The 22,904-nt window shown below is 40.3% G+C and overlaps 5 protein-coding genes across 5 annotated transcripts; all 5 read right to left on the bottom strand.

Moving 5' to 3' along the window:
- Positions 1-1,681: 1,681 nt before the first annotated feature.
- Positions 1,682-4,102, bottom strand: LOC117485493 (protocadherin beta-15-like). Its single transcript, XM_034134044.1, has one exon. It carries the CDS (start codon positions 4,100-4,102, stop codon positions 1,682-1,684), a length of 2,421 nt encoding a protein of 806 aa, XP_033989935.1.
- A 1,781-nt stretch (positions 4,103-5,883) lies between these two features.
- LOC117485492 (protocadherin beta-16-like) lies at positions 5,884-8,295 on the bottom strand. The gene has a single exon (XM_034134043.1). It carries the CDS (start codon positions 8,293-8,295, stop codon positions 5,884-5,886), a length of 2,412 nt encoding a protein of 803 aa, XP_033989934.1.
- Positions 8,296-8,932: 637 nt separating this feature from the next.
- On the bottom strand, positions 8,933-12,718 carry LOC117485491 (protocadherin gamma-A11-like). Its single transcript, XM_034134041.1, has 2 exons — positions 10,346-12,718; positions 8,933-8,959 (listed from the first exon to the last, which is right to left on the bottom strand). Exons 1-2 carry the CDS (start codon positions 12,707-12,709, stop codon positions 8,933-8,935), a joined length of 2,391 nt encoding a protein of 796 aa, XP_033989932.1. The 5' UTR covers positions 12,710-12,718.
- A 2,558-nt stretch (positions 12,719-15,276) lies between these two features.
- Positions 15,277-17,704, bottom strand: LOC117485490 (protocadherin beta-16-like). The gene has a single exon (XM_034134040.1). It carries the CDS (start codon positions 17,692-17,694, stop codon positions 15,277-15,279), a length of 2,418 nt encoding a protein of 805 aa, XP_033989931.1. The 5' UTR covers positions 17,695-17,704.
- Positions 17,705-19,779: 2,075 nt separating this feature from the next.
- On the bottom strand, positions 19,780-22,200 carry LOC117485489 (protocadherin beta-15-like). Its single transcript, XM_034134039.1, has one exon. The coding sequence runs from the start codon at positions 22,198-22,200 to the stop codon at positions 19,780-19,782; it is 2,421 nt and encodes an 806-aa protein (XP_033989930.1).
- Positions 22,201-22,904: the final 704 nt, after the last annotated feature.

The following is a 22,904-nucleotide window of genomic DNA, read 5'->3' as shown; positions in this document are numbered from 1 at the left end:
GGTGGGATGCAGTTATATGTGTTTACTAGTGCACAACATGTTAACATACCTTGAAAGCTTCGATATCCCCACATGTTATTATGTCCCTAACTCACACACGAAACGGTTCAGTTTTCCCACCCTAGATCCACTTCCCTCCCATTGCCACCTTAATGGGTTAATGGGATAATTTAAAGTTAAGACACTGTTGTTAAATATCTTCTTGTAAACTATTTGTGTTCATAAAGTCTTTAATGGTTCTGATTGAAAGCATATGTAAGCTAATTATGTCAGCATTATGATCAATGACTTTAGACCTACTGAAGGATCATTTGACTTCCAAAACTATGACTTAAAGCAATGTGTGCCTCCATTCATTAGACCAAAAGGTTGTTTACTTTATTACTGCATGGTAATGACTACAGATCGAATGGAATAATGACTGTATATTGAAGGTTTTTTTGTCAACTTGGAGACAAAAACATCACACATATTTCCCCCAAATAATAAACTATTTGTATGTATGCTCGAATCCACAGAGTAAACAAATAAAAAAGCAACATGTTGTAATTGTTGTTGGTAATTTAAACACCAATAAAAGAACATAAATCTTTTTGCAATAAAGCTTTATACATGGGGCATATGTTCACTGATTTTACTCTTACATTTGACATACTTTTCAACAGGATGACCGCCAACTTTTTAAAAGATCATTAGGACAATGCTACCATTACAAATGTTAAATTGGAGAGGTTAAATGCATCAATAAAGACATTATCTACTTCTGACATGAAAATCAAAACTGATTCTGCTTGGTGATATATCAAAAAACATGGTTGCAATTGTATTCCTTTAAATGTAGAGAGGATTATTTGTCCCTCTCTTGTGCACTTTTGTGTACTCTATTACTGTCAGGAAAAGTTTAATTTCTATATGACAATGTGCCTGACAATATCCACCAGACGTCAGACCAGTAAAGCAGATCGTTTGATAAAGATAAATGTATTCTGGGAAAACATAATGTATTCAAAGCACCTCATATTGAGAGTGCAAGTGTTTGATCAAAAGTTTTGTAATTAGGTTTTCACATGGACAACAAAATACAATATCTATCAAGTAAAACACATTCATACGAAATCATACAAAAGCCTGGAAAATGATATTCCAAATTAGAACAATATACTCAAGCAGAAAGGAAAGCATATGCGAAACCTTCAACTAATTGGTGCTCTAACACAGTGTCTCAATATCAATAAGAAGTAATCAGCTTCAATGGATTTTATAAAGAAGTCCCTACGATTCAATCAAATAAGAGTAACACATAAATACAATGCAGTGAACGTCAAAATCGAATAACAATATCTCAGCAAGTTTAGATAAATGAAACTCAAAAAGGAAATCAATCAAAACATACAATTTTTTCTAAATTAGCCCTAAAAATATGACCTACTGTCAAACCGATTTCAGCACCATGGAGAGAGTTAGTGTAATGTCAAGGGATTCCTAGAGCATAAAGGGACATCATGTATAGAAGGCAAGTTAAGAAGAAGATACATTCCACAAAATTGACCACCTAATGACATCTAACTAATTTAGACACCTTGTGTTTTTTTCAAAGAATACTCTAAATAAGTCTAAATACTCACAACCATAGAATAGAAGTTGTGAGTAAATACAACTTTTTTCAGCATGATGAACACGACTATGATGATATAATACATGGCCCTACCTCAGGAGAAGAATCACAATCTCCAAACACTTCAGCAAAGTCTGAAGAGCTTTTCCTCAGAGTCTGGTCAGCAGGCAGTGTGTTGTCATTGTAAGATGACACGAACTTAAAGTCACTGGTTCTAGAACCTGTTGTCAGGTAGGCGTCATAATTGTAAGCGCTGCGTAAAGTTCCTGTTCCGTCGACATCTGCGTAATTAGGAGGGAGATAAGCGCTGGGGATTGCGACTGCTCCATCAAACAACAGTCTGGGCTTTCTCCTGCGACAAAACCTCACACCCAGAATGATGATAATGAAGGTGAGGAAAAAGGTGGACACGGACACCAGCGCGATGATCAGATAAGAGGTCAGTTTGGAGTTCTTCTCATCATAAGAAATATCCTTCAGTTCTGGCACCTCAGCCAAGTTATCAGAGATAAGTAAATAGATGGAGCAGGTGGCAGAGAGAGAGGGCTGTCCGTTATCTTTCACTGACACAACAAGGTTCTGTTTCATGCTGTCAGACTCAGAAATGTCCCGCTGTGTCCTGATCTCTCCGCTGTGGAGACCAATAGTGAAAAGTCCCGGATCAGTGGATTTGACTATATGATAGGACAGCCAGGCGTTCTGTCCGGAATCCGCGTCCACCGCGATGACTTTGGACACCAGAGAGCCTCCGTGTGCAGCTTTGGGGACCAGCTCGGTCATGAAGGAGTTGCCCTCCGGGGATGGGTACAGTATCTGAGGAGAGTTGTCATTCACATCCGATATGAACACACTGACGGTCACGTTGCTGCTGAGCGGAGGAGAACCGTTGTCTCTGGCCATCACCTGGACTTTAAAACTCCTGAACTGTTCATAATCAAACGACCTGACAGCGTGGATCACCCCGGTGTCTCCGTTAACAGACAGATAGGAGGACACCGGGGCACCGTTCACCTCACCGGGTAACAGAGAATAAATCACGGTACCGTTTTGTCTCCAGTCGGGGTCTCGAGCAGTGACGGAACATAAAGTAGAGCCAGGTTTGTTGTTTTCAGTCACATATGCGCTGTAGGACTGCTCCTCAAACACAGGTGGGTTGTCGTTGATGTCTGCTACAGATAACTGAACCGTTTTAGAGGAGGACAGAGGGGGAGAGCCCTCGTCGGTGGCAGTGATTGTAATGTTGTAATCAGGCACTAGTTCACGGTCCAGTTGTCCTGTGGTCACCAGAGAATAATAGTTTTTAATAGAAGGAACCAACTTAAAAGGGACGTTTTGCTGAATGGAGCAGCGGACCTGTCTGTTATTCTCAGAGTCTCTATCCTGCACGTTAATGATGCCCACCTCTGCACCAGGTGACACGTTCTCAGGTATGGGGTTAGTCAGGGATTTTAAATATATCACTGGGGCGTTGTCATTTACGTCAGTGATGTCAATTATCACTTTTGCTTCGGAAGAGAGGCCATAACCATCTTTGGCCTCAACCATAACTTCATAACTTGATCCGTCTTCATAATCAATTTCACCTGTCACAAATATTTCTCCAGTTTTCTCATCAAGAAAAAAAAGCTTTCGTGATTTATCTGAGAGTCGGCTAAATTCATACCTAACCTCTCCGTTCACCCCTTCGTCTGCGTCTGATGCACTTACAGTGATAACTGGGGTTTTCATAGGTGAGTTTTCCGGTAACGAGGCCGTATATACAGACTCAGTGAAAACTGGGGAGTTATCATTAGCATCAAGTACAATGACATGTATGACTACAGTACCGGATCTCTGAGGAGAGCCTCCATCCAAAGCTGTGAGCAATAATTTCATTTCCTGTTGCTCCTCTCGGTCCAACTCTTTATCTAAAATCAACTCACCATATTTACTGCCTGCATTTGTGGTCTGAATATTGAACACAAAGTGAGGGTTTTGCTGCAAAAGGTAGCTTTCAACTGAGTTCTTTCCTATGTCTGCATCGTGAGCTGCATTTATGCGATACCTAGCTCCTTTGTCAGCGGACTCATGTATTTCCAGTTTTATAATATCCTTCGGGAAAATTGGTGAATTGTCGTTTATATCTTGCACCTGAAGGGACAACCGGTGTAACTCTAATGGACTCTCTAACAGCAAGTCAAATGTAAGAACACACGAAGGCTTTTCTCCACAATGCTCCTCTCTGTCGATCCTTTCCTCAACGATTAAATCTCCACTTCGAAGGTTAATTCCGCAATAATGTCTTTCGTTTCCTTCCATGTCGACACGAGCTTTTCGAGCAGACAGTCTTCCCACCTCCAGTCCCAGATCCTTGGCGATATTTCCAATAACAGATCCGCGCTTGAGCTCCTCCTGTACAGAATAGCTCAGGTCTCCTTGTGCGCATTGCACCGCAACAAAGAAAAACACAAAGCCGTAGCTTGGAAAAACGCTCCGTCTATTCCTCATCCTCAGGCAGTACTACACAAATGAAGACAAGTCGATGTCAAGTTGATAATATGTGCCCTACAAGCATATGTGTCGTCAGTGTTGAAAGATATACAGAACACAGGAGTGGTCGAAGAAAATAATGGGTGTTAAAAAAGGCAGGCTCAACGCTTGTATCCTGAGCTGGTCTATAGTGCCACCGTGAGCCAACAGAGAATATAACAGCTTTAGAGAACTGCTCTGCTGCGTATTGTCTTAACATATCACTAAGTCACCTGGACATTTACTTTAATAAAAAGGCATTATATAAGTTATTTAATAAAACTCTTAATAAGGCACTTTCATGTTGTTAAACTTTTCGTTAAGATAAGTAAGATGATTGTTATCTGTGTTTTAAAGCTTTCAAACAATACTTTTTCTGCTCATGTAGTAATCCACACACAGCTCTTCATAGTGATACAAATAAAACAACACTCCGCCCAATGTCGGAACAGAGATCAAGTAATTCATTGTTGCCTGCTTAATACTAAAACGTTTTGATTAGAAAGGCAAGTGTCTCTCTCTCTTCTCTCCCTCTGAAATAAAATTAAGTAGAATGCTTTTGTCGTCAAAAATGTAAAGGTCTGCCTCAAGCTTTCTCCAAAGACCTCTTGAATACATTTATCAAATCTAATTAGATTACATGAGATTCATAGGAAAGCCAATGAAAAATAACAGAGCAACAGTTTGCCTTTTATGTTGCACTGGTGTAACAAATATTCTTGTCTTTACATTCACAATGAGATTTAAAAGTAAAGGGATGACAATATTACTGCACTGAAAATAAGGCAATAAATGGAATTCCTTAGACAATGAGATTAATTGACAAACAAGCCATTTCGATCACCGATACATATTGATGTGCTAATGTACTTTTTTTACTTGTGTGTTTTTAATCTAGAGCACCAAAACTATCACTCAAATCCCTGATTTTGAGGATAAAATAGAACACGGGCATCTGGAAAACCAATTTATAAGTAATGTGTCCTTTAGCCAACCCAGGTTGATCACGGCCATATATATGTCACGTTGGTCCACGCTGGGAGACGTCAGGATGACACGGTTTCACCCCCTCAGAACGTCACAGTGACACGGTGTTGTTAACATGGCCCACCAGTGCAAAAATACCCGGATGTTGACAAGCAAGCCTCTATTACGACTTTTGGTTCACTATAACACACAATTTTGTGGAGAATACGAAGATTTGTTCAGTTCTTGTCAAGGAAATAAATGTATATATATACACATTTCCTTGACTGAAAAAATCTTCGTATTCTCCACAAAAGTATATTATGTATATATAGTATATATGCATTTCCTTGACCGAAACAATACAACAAAATACAACCCCTCTGACGGGGTGAAACCGTGTCATCCTGACGTCTCCCAGCGTGGACCAAAGTGACATATACACGTCTAGCCGTGATACTGGGTTGCCTTTAGCTGTTTAAAAACAAATAAAACGAATAAAAGGGGTGGGCTGCTTTTGACAGAAATAAATGTTTTCAATAATAATGAATTTATTTCAAAAAGCCTCTACTTCAATCACCAAATTATTTGAAACGCCTGCTTACGGTAGACACTTTGCTGTCAAATATTGATGCATCATTAAGCCCTTTGAGTGCATCAAGTAAAGCTCTTAGTTACTTGTACAGTGTCATTAATTTGATCGATATTACATTGTCTTAAATTGTCGTTTAAAGAAAAAGAACGGCAAAAATATATCTGAACAGCTTGGTTCACATGGTGCAAATATGTCAACATTAGGTGACAACAATTCCTACCTCAGGAGAAGAATCACAGTCTCCAAACACTTCAGCAAAGTCTGAAGGACTTTTCCTCAGAGTCTGGTCAGCAGGCAGTGTGTTGTCATTGTAAGATGACACGAACTTAAAGTCACTGGTTCTGGAACCTGTTGTCAGGTAGGCGTCATAATTGTAAGCGCTGCGTAAAGTTCCTGTTCCGTCAACATCTGTGTAATTAGGAGGGAGATAAGCGCTGGGGATGGCGACTGCTCCATCAAACAACAGTCTGGGCTTTCTCCTGCGACAAAACCTCACACCCAGTATTATGATGATGAAGGTGAGAAAAAAGGTGGACACTGACACCAGCGCGATGATCAGATAAGAGGTCAGTTTGGAGTTCTTCTCATCATAAGAAATATCCTTCAGTTCTGGCACCTCAGCCAAGTTATCAGAGATAAGTAAATACATGGAGCAGGTGGCAGAGAGAGAGGGCTGTCCGTTATCTTTCACTGACACAATAAGGTTCTGTTTCATGCTGTCAGACTCAGAAATGTCCCGCTGTGTCCTGATCTCTCCGCTGTGGAGACCAATAGTGAAAAGTCCCGGATCAGTGGATTTGACTATATGATAGGACAGCCAGGCGTTCTGTCCGGAGTCCGCGTCCACCGCGATCACTTTGGACACCAGAGAGCCTCCGTGTGCAGCTTTGGGGACCAGCTCGGTCATGAAGGAGTTGCCTTCCGGGGAGGGGTACAGTATTTGAGGAGAGTTGTCATTCACATCCGATATGACCACACTGACCGTCACGTTGCTGCTGAGTGGAGGAGAACCGTTGTCTCTGGCCATCACGTGGACTTTAAAACTCCTAAAATGTTCATAATCAAACGTCCTCACAGCATGGATCACCCCCGTGTCTCCGTTAACAGACAGATAGGAGGACACCGGGGCCCCGTTCACCTCACCGGAAAACAGAGAGTAAATCACGGTACCGTTTTGTCTCCAGTCGGGGTCTCGAGCAGTAACGGAACATAAAGTGGAGCCAGGTTTGTTGTTTTCAGTCACATATGCGCTGTAGGACTGCTCCTCAAACACAGGTGGGTTGTCGTTGATGTCTGCTACAGATAACTGCACACTTTTAGAGGAGGATAGAGGGGGGGAGCCCTCGTCAGTGGCAGTGATTGTTATGTTGTAATCAGACACTAGTTCACGGTCCAGTTGTCCTGTGGTCACCAGAGAATAATAGTTTTTAATAGAAGGAACCAACTTAAAAGGGACGTTTTGCTGAATGGAGCAGTGGACCTGTCTGTTATTCTCAGAGTCTATATCCTGCACGTTAATTATGCCCACCTCTGCACCAGGTGATAGGTTCTCAGGTATGGGGTTAGTCAGAGATGTTAAATAGACTATAGGGGCGTTGTCATTAACATCTGTAATTTCAATCAGTAACGTTGCGTAAGAAACTAATCCTAGACCATCTTTTGCGCTTATTTGCATTTCATAGGATGCAACTTTCTCATAATCAATAGCTTCAGCTACTCTCACCTCTCCCGACTTGGGATGTAGAGAAAACACGTTGCTATTTTCATCTGAAATGTGGTCAAATCCATACGTAATTTCACTATTTAAACCTGCGTCTGCATCAGTTGCACTCACTGTGCTCACCAATGTATCCAGAGAAGAGTTTTCAGGCAGACTGGCTTTATAAACGGTCTGGGTAAACACTGGCACATTATCATTAGCATCCAGCACAGTGACGTGAATGACTACGGTACCTGATTTCTGAGGAGAGCCTCCATCAAATGCGGTAAGCAATAACATGATATCGTTGTTATCCTCTCTGTCTAATTCTTTATCTAAAACTAATTCGCAGTACTTTCGTCCGCCTGATTTAGTGTTAACATTTAATTTGAAATGATCGTTCTGCTGAAGTGTGTAGCTTTGAACAGTATTTTCTCCAATGTCTCCATCATGCGCTTCCCCTAGGAGAAAACGTTCACCCTTATCTGCTGATTCACGAATTTCAAAATGAAGTGACTCCTCTTTAAATTGGGGTGAATTGTCATTAATATCTTGAACGCGAATACTAATGCGATGCAGTTCTAGTGGATTTTCAAGCACCAGTTCCTGTTTTATAACACACGAAGCCTTTTTGGAACAGAGCCCCTCTCTGTCAATCCTTTCTTGTACGATCAAATCTCCGGTGTTGAGATTTACACCGCAGTACTTGACGTTATCATCTTCAGCGTTGATACGGGCCTTGCGAGCAGACAATCTGCCCAAATCAAGGCCCAGATCTTTAGCGATATTTCCAATTACAGATCCACGTTTCATCTCCTCCGGGATAGAGTAGCTCACGTCTCCATAGCCGGGGTGGAAGCCGAGAAAAATAAAAGCAAGGCCGTAGATCAGCGCAAATCTGCTGCATCCCATTGTCACTGCGAGGATGACCGCTACTGCTACCAAGTAATCCCAAAATGATCAAAGACACAGCTGTGACATTCTCCAGTAAATATTGACACTGCAGTCTTATCACGAAGCGTTTTTGTCAACCAGTGTTAAAACCACAATCAGGCTTTACATTTGCTGAGACGGAAGGGTGGAGAATGACTGTGCCCTCTCGTTTACTGGTACACACTGACACCATGAGTACTTCTCTGGGTATGACATGGTGGGGTATAATTTGTGTCTTGTTTAAATACGTAACAGAACCATGTTAAAAATGACAACAACAACAATAAGAACAATAATGACAAATATTTACAAAATATCAAAAATAACAATAGCAGTTTTTCCCTTTGGGACAAACGTTTTATGACTACTTTGCCCCCTAACCATAAAAAAAAGCAATACATGAGTCGGTTTGGAAATAAAACGATTCTAACGTCAGCCAAAACAATCAGATTCTTCAAATAATCTTTGGCATGTCAACAAATAATAATCACTTAGCTGGGATGCAGTTATATGAGTTTACTAGTGCACAACATGTTAACACGCCTTAAAAGCTTCGATATCCCTTACATGTTATTATGTCCCTAACTCACACATGAAACGGTTCAGTTATACCACCCTAGATCCACTTCCCTCCCATTGCCACCTTAAAGGGTAAATGGGATCATTTAAAGTTAAGTCACTGTTGTTAAATATCTTGTTGTAAACTATTTGTGTTCATAAAGTCTTTAATGGTTCTGACTGAAAGCATATGTAAGCTAATTATGTCAGCATTATGATCAATGACTTTAGACCTACTGAAGGATCATTTGACTTCAAAGTCTATGACTTAAAGCAATGTGTGCCTCCATTCATTAGACCAAAAGGTTGTTTACTTTATTACTGCATGGTAATGACTACAGATCGAATGGAATAATGACTGTATACTGAAGTTTTTTTTGTCAACTTGGAGACAAAAACATCACACATATTTCCCCCAAATAATAAACTATTTGTATGTATGAACGAATCCATACAGTAAACAAATAAAAAAGCAACATGTTGTAATTGTTGTTGGTAATTTAAACACCAATAAAAGAACATAAATATGTTTGCAACAAAGCTTTATACAGGGGGCATATGTTCACTGATTTAACTCTTACATTTGACATACTTTTCAACAGGCTGACCGCCAACTTTTAAAAAGTTCAGCAGGACAATGCTACCATTAGAAATGTAAATGGGAGAGGTTAAATGCATCAATAAAGACATTATCTACTTCTGACATGAAAATCAAAACTGATTCTGCTTGGTGATATATCAAAAAACATGGTTGCAATTGTATGCCTTTAAATGTAGAGAGGATTATTTGGTTTTTGGAAATATGGTTTTCACATGGACAACAAAATACAATATCTATCAAGTGAAACACATTCATACGAAATTATACAAAAGCCTGGAAAATGATATTCCAAATTAGAACAATATACTCAAGCAGAAAGGAAAGCATATGCGAAACCTTCAACTAATTGGTGCTCTAAAACAGTGTCTCAATATCAATAAGAAGTAATCAGCTCCAATGTATTTTATAAAGAAGTCCCTAAGATTCAATCAAATAAGAGTAACACATAAATACAATGCAGTGAACGTCAAAATCTAATAACAATATCTAAGCAAGTTTAGATGAATCAAACTCAAAAAGGAAATCAATCAAAACATACAATTTTTTCTAAATTAGCCCTAAAAATATAACCTACTTTCAAACCGATTTCAGCACCATGGACAGAGTAATGACCTTGACCATGACCTTGTAATGTCAAGGGATTCCTAGAGCATAAAGGGACATCATGTATAGAAGGCAAGTTAAGAAGAAGATACATTCCACAACATTTACCACCTAATGACATCTAACTAATTTAGGCACCTTGTGTTTTTTTCAAAGAATACTCTAAATAAGTCTAAATACTCACAACCATAGAATAGAAGTTGTGAGTAAATACAACTTTTTTCAGGATGATGAACACGACTATGATGATATAATACATGGCCCTACCTCAGGAGAAGAATCACAATCTCCAAACACTTCAGCAAAGTCTGAAGGGCTTTTCCTCAGAGTCTGGTCAGCAGGCAGTGTGTTGTCATTGTAAGATGACACGAACTTAAAGTCACTGGTTCTAGAACCTGTTGTCAGGTAGGCGTCATAATTGTAACCGCTGCGTAAAGTTCCTGTGCCGTCGACATCTGCGTAATTAGGAGGGAGATAAGCGCTGGGGATGGCAACTGCTCCATCAAACAACAGTCTGGGCTTTCTCCTGCGACAAAACCTCACACCCAGAATGATGATAATGAAGGTGAGGAAAAAGGTGGAGACGGACACCAGCGCGATGATCAGATAAGAGGTCAGTTTGGAGTTCTTCTCATCGTAAGAAATATCCTTCAGTTCTGGCACCTCAGCCAAGTTATCAGAGATAAGTAAATACATGGAGCAGGTGGCAGAGAGAGAGGGCTGTCCGTTATCTTTCACTGACACAATAAGGTTCTGTTTCATGCTGTCAGACTCAGAAATGTCCCGCTGTGTCCTGATCTCTCCGCTGTGGAGACCAATAGTGAAAAGTCCCGGATCAGTGGATTTGACTATATGATAGGACAGCCAGGCGTTCTGTCCGGAGTCCGCGTCCACCGCGATCACTTTGGACACCAGAGAGCCTCCGTGTGCAGCTTTGGGGACCAGCTCGGTCATGAAGGAGTTGCCCTCCGGGGCGGGGTACAGTATCTGAGGAGAGTTGTCATTCACATCCGATATGAACACACTAACGGTCACGTTGCTGCTGAGCGGAGGAGAAGCGTTGTCCCTGGCCATCATGTGCACTTTAAAACTCCTGAACTGTTCATAATCAAATGACCTCACAGCGTGCATCACCCCCGTATCTCCGTTAACAGACAGATAGGAGGACACCGGGGCACCGTTCACCTCACCGGGTAACAGAGAATAAATCACGGTACCGTTTTGTCTCCAGTCGGGGTCTTGTGCAGTGACGGAACATAAAGTGGAGCCAGGTTTGTTGTTTTCAGTCACATATGCGCTGTAGGACTGCTCCTCAAACACAGGTGGGTTGTCGTTGATGTCTGCTACAGATAACTGAACAGTTTTAGAGGAGGACAGAGGGGGAGAGCCCTCGTCAGTGGCAGTGATTGTAATGTTGTAATCAAACACTAGTTCACGGTCCAGTTGTCCTGTTGTCACCAGAGAATAATAGTTTTTAATAGAAGGAACCAATTTAAAAGGGGCATTATTCCGAATAGAGCAGCGGACCTGTTGATTATTTTCCGAATCTGCATCCTGCACGTTAATGATGCCCACCTCTGAACCAGGTGACACGTTCTCAGGCACTGGATTTGTCAGAGATTTCACATAGATTATAGGTGTGTTGTCATTAACATCTGTGACGGCAACTGTTACCTTTGTATAAGACGACAATCCCAATCCATCTTTTGCTTTAATGCGCAAATCATATGTCATCGCAGTCTCAAAGTCAATTGCACCATTCACTTTTATTTCTCCGATTTTACGGTCAATACGAAACACTCTCTTTACATCTTCAGTCACATGTCCAAATTCATACGTCACATCTCCATTGACTCCCTCGTCTGCATCAGTAGCGCTCACTGTGACAACTACAGTGTCTACAGGAGAGTTTTCAGGCAGACTGGCTTTATAAACGGCCTGACTAAACACTGGGGCGTTATCATTAGCATCCAGCACAGTGATGTGTATGACTACAGTACCTGATCTCTGAGGAGAGCCTCCATCTAAAGCTGTGAGGAGCAAATTGATCTCTTGTTGTTTTTCACGATCAAGTTCCTTTTCAAGAACAAGCTCTATTGTGTTTCCTTCAACAGACAAAATGAAATTATCATTCTTTTTGAGGCTGTACTGCTGAACTGAATTCTGTCCTACATCCGCATCGTGTGCCTCCTCTAGCACAAAACGAGCCCCCCTTACCGCTGACTCTTGAATTTCTATAGTTATTGATTCTTCTTTAAATTGTGGCGAGTTATCATTAATGTCTTGAACGTGTAGACTGAGCAGATGCAGTTCCAGGGGATTCTCCAAAACAATATCGCGTTTTATCACACACGACAGCTTTTCTCCACAAAGCTCCTCCCGGTCGATCCTGTCGGCAACAATTAAATCTCCGTTGCTGAGATTGATGTCACAATAACGTTTGCGGTTTCCTGTGGCATCAATGCGGACATTCCTAGTAGACAATTTACTCGATTCCAGGTTAAGATCCTTCGCTATATTCCCAATAACGGATCCACGCTTCATTTCCTCTTGAAAGGAATAGCTCACGTCCCCATTCACGTGTTTCAACAATAGAAAAAAAATGAAGTAGCTCAGTCTGAGCTCCATCATGACGATGTGTGTGTTAGAAATGAAACGGTTTTCGCTAAGATTGCAAATTCAACAGGGATCATCCAGTAAAATCAAGAAAAAAACGATGGCACTTTAGTAACTCGGACTGCTTCCCCCGAACAACAGCAACTGAAAAATTACCCGTTCAGTTGTCTCCTGCCAAAGGGTGGAGATGTAATGTTTCACATAGCCTGGCCAATAGTGACACCATGCGTTGAATAAAGAAATAGACTGTACATTTAAAACTTAAACTAGTAGTAGTAGTTTCAATTATATGAAAGAACAAATGAGATATTCATCTGATAAAGGGGTGATATCAAAAGCATTTCACTTTCCTGCACTGTCACAACACAATAAACGACATAAATGTAACGTGGACATATTTTTAAATTAAAAAAAAAGGTCAAGTCTCCTAATGAAATAATATTACGCAAACATATGTCTCTGACAGGTCACTGACCTGGTAGAGTAAGGCACAGAGGAACCAAAACAAAATGTCCTTATAATGTATCGAGATGCAAAGACAAAGAGTAAAATAACCAAACAATCAAATCTGTTGAAATGTGTAAAGATATCATCACCCCTTATAAAAGTGAGCATACTGATTAATGCAAAGGACTGCTCACTCAAATCACAGCCTAATGAAACAAAACGATAGACAGATAGATCCAAAAGTGAAAACAATAAATTAAATGATATGTTTGAAAAAGCGTGCAACATTCTCTCCGTATCTTTCCAAATCAGTTTCTTATTCAGAGTACACCAAAAGCATGCAGGCACAAAGATGGGAATAAGTAAGGAAACTCAAATGCGTAGTAGTTATCGGTCTACAGGGCACGTCTACAAGACAACATAAATAACTGCCTCACATTTTTAATAATAAACATACAAGTTGCACCCTGAACAATGGATGGCAGATATTCTCCAAGTTATAACAGACCAAGCCTCTGACCCTATCAGGCTTTACCAATGTTGTAATTTTTTTGTTTAAGAAAAAAGTTGTATCTGATGTAGGTTCCCATATAATTTATATTATTGGCTAATGTTGTATGATGAAAAAAGCAAACTGTCAGATACAAATATTGCCTTATGAGAGATTTATTAAAAACCTGTTTACTGAAAGGGCGAAAGGTCCATACCTAAGCAGTAGAACATCTCTGAACAAATGTAAGAAGTTACATTGCTATTGTAACAACCGATTCTTGAAAACAAATACATACATTTCACTACATGTTGTTGCTGCATCGATAGGATGTGTTGGAAAATTGAGGAAAAAAGTTTGCGCTTTGAAAGAAAAGGTTAACTCTCTGGGTACACTTCAAGATCTGTGGCTGTGCGTATATATAGCCTACCTCTAAACACTCAAAAGAAAAAAATGCTTCTGTAATAAGCAGGGAAGAAAATTGTAGACACCTCAGGATGATAACCACAAATGTAATGATGTGGGGTGTGTCATTGGTCCATATAAAATATATATGTAGCAGCTTTCCCCTATGACACTAACATACAACATTATGATAACTTTGCCCCCATAGCGATTTAAAAGAATAGCAACACAAGGTGGGGATGAATTCAAGTCAAACTGTTTCCAAAACAATACAAAATAATTCTTGGCTTGTCCAACTATAGACATAAAACAATCACTAAGAGGTGAACCGCATCTTATTGTGCATACTTTTAACATGAAAGCTTTGATATCCCTAAATGTTGTCCCTAACTCAAACATAAAACTGCTCAGTTTTCCCTCCCTTGATGTACTTCCTTCCCTTTTCCACCTCAATGGGTTGAGGTGGGATTATTTCAAGTTGAGACAATGTTGTTAAATATCTTCTTGTATAGTGGTTTTCAAACAATATTTTAATTGTTCCGATTGAAGAAAAACATATGTAAACTAAATATGTCGGCAGTATTATCAATTAAATGAAACCTGAAGGGTCCTTTGAGTATACAATATAAATTTAAGCAATGTGTGCCTCCAACTATATGTCCAAAAAAACACGTTTTTAATCAATATTACTGCATGGTAATGAATACAGATCTAATGGACTAATAATTATTCAACTCTGCTCTAACACAGTGTCTCAATATCAATGAGAAGTAATCACCTCCAATGTATATTAAAAATAAGTAACTACGATTCAATCAAATACGAATAACAAATAAATAAAGTACCGGTGAACGTCAAAATCGAATAACATTGAGAAAATGCAATATCAAACCAAGTTTAGATAAATTAAACTCAAAAAGGAAATCAAAACAAAATATAATATATTTATAACTTAGCTCGAAAAATATAACTTAATGTAAACTCGATTTCAGCACAATGGACAGAGATAACGGAATGTACAGTAATGTAAGGATTACTAGAGCATTATAAGAGACAATATGTGGAGATAGAAGGCAAGTTCAACAGGAAATAGATTCCACAAAATGTACCAAATAATGACATCTAACTAATTTAGGAACCATATGTTTTTTTAAAGAATACTATAAGTTAGACTATTTACTCAAAACCATAGAATAGAAGTGGTGAGTAAATACAACTTTCTATAAGATAATGAACAGGACTATGATGATATGATACATGGCCCTACCTCAGGAGAAGAATCACAATCCCCAAACACTTCAGCAAAGTCTGAAGGGCTTTTCCTCAGAGTCTGGTCAGCAGGCAGTGTGTTGTCATTGTAAGATGAGACGAACTTAAAGTCACTGGTTCTAGAACCTGTTGTCAGGTAGGCGTCATAATTGTAAGCGCTGCGTAAAGTTCCTGTGCCGTCAACATCTGCGTAATTAGGAGGGAGATACGCGCTGGGGATGGCAACTGCTCCATCAAACAACAGTCTGGGCTTTCTCCTGCGACAAAACCTCACACCCAGGATGATGATGATGAAGGTGAGAAAAAAAGTGGACACGGAAACCAGCGCGATGATCAGATAAGAAGTCAGTTTGGAGTTCTTCTCATCATAAGACATATCCTTCAGTTCTGGCACCTCAGCCAAGTTATCAGAGATAAGTAAATACATGGAGCAGGTGGCAGAGAGAGAGGGCTGTCCGTTATCTTTCACTGACACAATAAGGTTCTGTTTCATGCTGTCAGACTCAGAAATGTCCCGCTGTGTCCTGATCTCTCCGCTGTGGAGACCAATAGTGAAAAGTCCCGGGTCAGTGGATTTGACTATATGATAGGACAGCCAGGCGTTCTGTCCGGAGTCCGCGTCCACCGCGATCACTTTGGACACCAGAGAGCCTCCGTGTGCAGCTTTGGGGACCAGCTCGGTCATGAAGGAGTTGCCCTCCGGGGCGGGGTACAGTATCTGTGGAGAGTTGTCATTCACATCCGATATGAATACACTGACGGTCACGTTGCTGCTGAGCGGAGGAGAACCGTTGTCTCTGGCCATCACGTGTACTTTAAAACTCCTGAACTGTTCATAATCAAACGACCTCACAGCGTGGATCACCCCCGTGTCTCCGTTAACAGACAGATAGGAGGACACCGGGGCACCGTTCACCTCACCGGGTAACAGAGAATAAATCACAGTACCGTTTTGTCTCCAGTCGGGGTCTCGAGCAGTGACGGAACATAAAGTAGAGCCAGGTTTGTTGTTTTCAGTCACATATGCGCTGTAGGACTGCTCCTCAAACACAGGTGGGTTGTCGTTGATGTCTGCTACAGATAACTGAACAGTTTTAGAGGAGGACAGAGGGGGAGAGCCCTCGTCAGTGGCAGTGATTGTAATGTTGTAATCAGACACTAGTTCACGGTCCAGTTGTCCTGTGCTCACCAGAGAATAATAGTTTTTAATAGAAGGAACCAACTTAAAAGGGACGTTTTGCTGAATGGAGCAGCGGACCTGTCTGTTATTCTCAGAGTCTCTATCCTGCACGTTAATGATGCCCACCTCTGCACCAGGTGACACGTTCTCTGGTATGGGGTTAGTCAGAGATTTTAAAGAGACTATAGGGGCGTTATCATTAATATCTGTAATTTCAATCAGTAACGTTGCGTAAGAAACTAATCCTAGACCATCTTTCGCGCTTATTTGCATTTCATATGATGCCACTTTCTCATAATCAATATGTTCAGCTACTCTCACTTCTCCGGATTTAGGGTGTAAAGAAAACACGTTGCTATTTTCTTCTGAAATATGATCAAATCCATATGTAATTTCGCTATTTAAACCTTCGTCTGCATCAGTTGCACTCACTGTGATCACCAATGTATCCAGAGGAGAGTTTTCAGGCAGACTGGCTTTATAAACGGTCTGGGTAAACACTGGGACATTATCATTAGCATCCAGCACAGTGACGTGAATGACTACGGTACCTGATTTTTTAGGAGAGCCTCCATCAAATGCGGTAAGCAATAACATGATATCGTTGTTATCCTCTCTGTCTAATTCTTTATCTAAAATTAATTCGCAGTACTTTCGTCCGCCTGATTTAGCGTTAACATTTAATTTGAAATGATCGTTCTGCTGAAGTGTGTAGCTTTGAACAGTATTTTCTCCAATGTCTCCATCGTGTGCTTCCCCTAGGAGAAAATGGGCACCTTTGACCGCTGATTCCCTAATTTCAAAATGAAGAGACTCCTCTTTAAATTGGGGTGAATTATCATTAATATCTTGAACGCGAATACTAATGCGGTGCAGTTCTAGTGGATTTTCCAGTACGAGTTCCTGTTTTAAAACACACGATGCCTTTTTTGCACAGAGCCCTTCTCTGTCAATCCTTTCCTGTACGATCAAATCTCCGGTGTTGAGATTTACACCGCAGTACTTAACGACATTATCTTCGGTATCAATACGTGCCTTGCGAGCAGACAATCTGCCCAAATCAAGTCCAAGATCTTTAGCGATATTTCCAATTACAGATCCACGTTTCATCTCCTCCGGGATAGAATAGCTCACGTCTCCATAGCTGGGGTGGAGGCCGAGAAGAATAAAAGCAACGCCGTAGAGCAGCGCAAATCTGCTGCATCCCATTGTTACTGCAAGTAAGAACTGCTACCACGTTTGTCCCAAATCAATCAAGAATACAGCTGCGATTTCCTCCAATATACACACTCTTCACACTGCGTTCATATCACGAAGCGTTTTTGTAAACCACGGTACAATAGCATAACCAGGCTTTAAATGTGCTGAGACCGAAGGGTGGAGAATGACTACCCTCTCGTGTACTGGTACACACTGACACCATGAGTACTTCCCGGGTACAACATGGTGAGGTAGGATTTGGTCGTGTTTACATTTAGATAATAAGAGAACCACGTTAGAAATGACAACAACAATGACGATAAATATTTTTTTAAATAAATAAACATTAACTATAGTCGCTTAGCCCTTGGGACTAACACACGATACAACATATGATTACTTTGCCCCCTAGAAATGTAAAACAATAGCACAGAGTGCGGATGAATCCAAAAATAATTCTGTGCTTGACAAATTATAGACATTAAACAATCACTAACAGGTGAACCTCTTCTTTATATGTTTACTTTTAGGTATCATTTTAACATGTTGCCTTAATGCTTTGAAATGCCTAAACTCAAACATGAAACTGGTCAGTTTTCCCTCCCTTGATGCAATTATTTCCCATTTCCACCTTAATGGGTTAAGTTGCATCATTTAAAGTTAAGACAATGTTGTTAAATAGCTTCTTTTATAGTTTTGGTCACCCAATATTTAAATTGTTCTGATTGAAAACATAATGTAAAGTAATTATTTCAGCAGTAATATCAATACAATTAAACCTGCTGAAGGGTCATTTGACTTTAAAATACTATACATTGAAGCAATGTGTGCCTCAACATGACCAAAAGCTTTAATAATCACTATTACTGCTGCATGGTAATGAATGCAGATCTAATGGACACATGACTGTATATACTTCAGAATGTATGGGCAACTTACAGGAGACCAAAACATCCGACATATTTCTCCCAAAAATAAAGAAGTTGTATGTGCTTTAATCTACATTGTCTAAAAATAAAAGCTGATTTAACTCCTAAATTTGACCTTTTCAGACAGGCTTATCATCAGCTTTTAATAAAATCAGTAGAGCAATGCTACCATTTCAAATGTTACATTAGAGAAGTGAAATGCAGGAAACAAGGAATCTAATGTTAAGAACAACATTTAAAGGTGTTCTGCATGTCGCTTTATAAAAAACTTGTTTTACATGTTTTGTATTTAAATAGAGAAATTATTATTTGTCCCTCTCTCGTGCACTTTTGTGTACTCTAAAAGTTTATTCGCTATGATAATATGCCTTAAGATATACCCCCAAAACTGTACCTCATAAAGCAGATCTTGAGATTTATAAATGTATTCTAGAAGATCAAAATGTATTCAAAGCACCTCAGTTTGAGAGTGCAAGTCAATGAAACAACAGTTTTGTAATTAGGTTCTCATTATGCAATAGAAAAACACATTAATACGAAATCATACAAAAGCCTTGAAAATGATCTACCAAATTACGTCAGTGTGTGTGACTGTGTGTACCAGATTGATTTAAGACATAACACATTCAACAGCAAAACCAGCATCATTGAAAAACACCATGAACAATATACTCAAGCAGAATAAGGGACAACATATGCAAAACCTTCAACTTAATAGTGCTCTAATGTAGTGTCCCAATATCAATCAGAAGTAATCAGCTCAAATTATAAAGAAGAAACTACGATTCAATCAAATAAGAAAAACAAATAAATACAATGATACTAGAAAATGGTGAGATACAATATCATTCAGAAAATGTAATGTATAACCAAGTTACATAAAGTAAATTCCAAAAGAAAATCAAAAGAATATGTATAATATAGAAGTAAATTAGCCCTAAAAATATAAGTGAATAACAAACCAATTTCAGCACCATGGACAGAGTTAAGTTAACGTAATTTCAAAGGATTTCTATAGCATGATGGGCAATCATGTGGGAAGATGAAAGGCAAGTTAAACTGAAGATAAATTCCTCAGAAATGACCATATAATGATAACTAGGGCATCATATGTATAACAAATACATGGTGGGTAAATACAAAATGTTCAGGATGATGAACACGACTATGATGTAATGATACATGGCCCTACCTCAGGAGAAGAATCACAATCTCCAAAAACTTCAGCAAAGTCTGAAGGGCTTTTCCTCAGAGTCTGGTCAGCAGGCAGTGTGTTGTCATTGTAAGATGACAAGAACTTAAAGTCACTGGTTCTAGAACCTGTTGTCAGGTAGGCGTCATAATTGTAAGCGCTGCGTAAAGTTCCTGTTCCGTCAACATCTGCGTAATTAGGAGGGAGATAAGCGCTGGGGATGGCAACTGCTCCATCAAACAACAGTCTGGGCTTTCCCCTGCGACAAAACCTCACACCAAGGATGATGATGATGAAGGTGAGGAAAAACGTGGACACGGACACCAGCGCGATGATCAGATAAGAGGTCAGTTTGGAGTTCTTCTCATCATAAGAAATATCCTTCAGTTCTGGCACCTCAGCCAAGTTATCAGAGATAAGTAAATACATGGAGCAGGTGGCAGAGAGAGAGGGCTGTCCGTTATCTTTCACTGCCACAATAAGGTTCTGTTTCATGCTGTCAGACTCAGAAATGTCCCGCTGTGTTCTGATCTCTCCGCTGTGGAGACCAATAGTGAAAAGTCCCGGATCAGTGGATTTGACTATATGATAGGACAGCCAGGCGTTCTGTCCGGAGTCCGCGTCCACCGCGATCACTTTGGACACCAGAGAGCCTCCGTGTGCAGCTTTGGGGACCAGCTCGGTCATGAAGGAATTGCCCTCCGGGGCGGGGTACAGTATCTGAGGAGAGTTGTCATTCACATCTGATATGAACACACTGACGGTCACGTTGCTGCTGAGCGGAGGAGAACCATTGTCTCTGGCCATCACGTGGACTTTAAAACTCCTGAACTGTTCATAATCAAACGACCTCACAGCATGGATCACCCCCGTGTCTCCGTTAACAGACAGATAGGAGGACACCGGGGCACCGTTCACCTCACCGGGTAACAGAGAATACATCACGGTACCGTTTTGTCTCCAGTCGGGGTCTCGAGCAGTAACGGAATATAAAGTGGAGCCAGGTTTGTTGTTTTCAGTCACATATGCGCTGTAGGACTGCTCCTCAAACACAGGAGGGTTGTCGTTGATGTCTGCTACAGATAACTGAACAGTTTTAGAGGAGGACAGAGGGGGGGAGCCCTCGTCAGTGGCAGTGATTGTAATGTTGTAATCAGACACTTGTTCACGGTCCAGTTGTCCTGTGGTCACTAGAGAATAATAGTTTTTAATAGAAGGAACTAACTTAAAAGGGACGTTTTGCTGAATGGAGCAGCGGACCTGTCTGTTAGTCTCAGAGTCTCTATCCTGCACGTTAATGATGCCCACCTCTGCACCAGGTGACACGTCCTCAGGTATAGGGTTTGTCAGGGATTTTAAATATATCACTGGGGCGTTGTCATTTACATCAGTGATTTCAATTATCACCTTTGCTTCGGAAGAGAGACCATAACCATCTTTGGCCTCAACAAAAACTTCATATTTAGATCCCTCTTCATAATCAATTTCACCTGTCACCGTGATGTCTCCAGTTTTCTCATCTAGTAAAAATAGCTTTTGTGATTTATCAGAGAGTCGGCTAAATTCATACCTAACCTCTCCGTTCACCCCTTCATCTGCGTCTGATGCACTTACAGTGATAACTGGGGTTTTCATAGGTGAGTTTTCCGGTAACGTGCCCGTATATACAGACTCAGTGAAAACTGGTGAGTTATCATTAGCATCAAGTACAATGACGTGTATGACTACAGTCCCGGATCTCTGAGGAGAGCCTCCATCCAAAGCTGTGAGCAATAATTTCATTTCCTGTTGCTCCTCTCGGTCCAACTCTTTATCTAAAACCAACTCACCATATTTTCTTCCTGCATTTGTTGTCTGAATATTGAACACAAAGTGGGGGTTTTGCTGCAAAAGGTAGCTTTCAACTGAGTTCTTTCCTATGTCTGCATCGTGAGCTGCATTTATGCGATACCTAGCTCCTTTGTCAGCGGACTCACGTATTTCCAGTTTTATAATATCCTTCGGGAAAATTGGTGAATTGTCGTTTATATCTTGCACCTGCAGGGACAACCGGTGTAACTCTAATGGATTCTCTAACAGCAAGTCAAATTTAAGAACACACGAAGGCGTTTCTCCACAATGCTCCTCTCTGTCGATCCTTTCCTCAACCATTAAATCTCCACTACGAAGGTTAATTCCGCAATAATGTCTGTCGTTTTGTTCCATATCGACACGAGCTTTGCGAGCAGACAGTCTTCCCACCTCCAGTCCGAGATCCTTGGCGATATTTCCAATAACAGATCCGCGCTTGAGCTCCTCCTGTACAGAATAGCTCAGGTCTCCGTGTGCGCATTGCAGCGCAACAAAGAAAAACACAAAGCCGTAGCTTTGAAAAACGCTCCGTCTATTCCTCATCCTCAGGCAGAACACAAATTAAGACAATTCGATATCAAGTTGATAATATGTGCCTTATAAGCATTTGTCGTCGGTGCTGAAAGATATACAGTGACCAGTCGAAGCAAACTATGGGTGTTAAAAAAGGCAGGCTCAACGTTTGTATCCTTGGCTGGTCTATAGTGCCACCGTGAGCCAACATAGAATATAACAGCTTTACAGAACCGCTGCATATTGTCTTAACACATCACCAAGTCGCCTGGACATTTACTTGAATAAAAACGTATTCAAATAAGTTATGAAATGTATGTAACTTAACATTTCGTTAAGGTAAGTAAGATTATTGTTCTCTGTGTTTTAAGACGTTCAAACAATTGTATTTCTGCTCATGTAGTAACACACACAGCTCTTCATAGTAATACAAGTAAGACAACATACGCACAATGTCCGACCACAGATCATGATCTTTATTGTTGCACGCTTAATACTCAAACGTTTGATTAGAAAGGCAAGTCTGTCTCTCTCTTTTCTCCCTCTGAAATTAAGATCAATACAATGTCGTCAAAAATGTTACAATCTGCCTCAAGCTTTCTCCAAAGACCACTTGATCCCATAAATACAATCTAATTAAATGACATGAGATGCATATGAATGCCAATGAAAAATAACAGAGCAACAGGGACAGCTTGCCTTTTATGTTGCACTAGTGTAACACATATTGGTAA

The sequence above is a fragment of the Trematomus bernacchii genome, unplaced genomic scaffold (assembly GCF_902827165.1).
Source record: "Trematomus bernacchii unplaced genomic scaffold, fTreBer1.1, whole genome shotgun sequence".
In the NCBI taxonomy this organism is placed as follows: Eukaryota; Metazoa; Chordata; class Actinopteri; order Perciformes; family Nototheniidae; genus Trematomus; species Trematomus bernacchii.
Note: the sequence above shows the minus strand (reverse complement) of the source record. Positions and strands in the feature narration are given on the sequence as shown.

What these genes read in the sequence shown, in the direction of transcription:
- LOC117485493 (XM_034134044.1), bottom strand. Translation starts at nt 4,102, where the DNA reads ATGAGGAATAGACGGAGCGTTTTTCCAAGCTACGGCTTTGTGTTTTTC.
- LOC117485492 (XM_034134043.1), bottom strand. Translation starts at nt 8,295, where the DNA reads ATGGGATGCAGCAGATTTGCGCTGATCTACGGCCTTGCTTTTATTTTT.
- LOC117485491 (XM_034134041.1), bottom strand. Translation starts at nt 12,709, where the DNA reads ATGATGGAGCTCAGACTGAGCTACTTCATTTTTTTTCTATTGTTGAAA. An exon ending in ATTGTGATTCTTCTCCTGAG is followed by an intron (nt 8,960 to 10,345) that starts GTAGGGCCATGT and finishes TTACCCTTTAAG; the next exon opens with GTGGCAATGGGAGGGAAGTG.
- LOC117485490 (XM_034134040.1), bottom strand. Translation starts at nt 17,694, where the DNA reads ATGGGATGCAGCAGATTTGCGCTGCTCTACGGCGTTGCTTTTATTCTT.
- LOC117485489 (XM_034134039.1), bottom strand. Translation starts at nt 22,200, where the DNA reads ATGAGGAATAGACGGAGCGTTTTTCAAAGCTACGGCTTTGTGTTTTTC.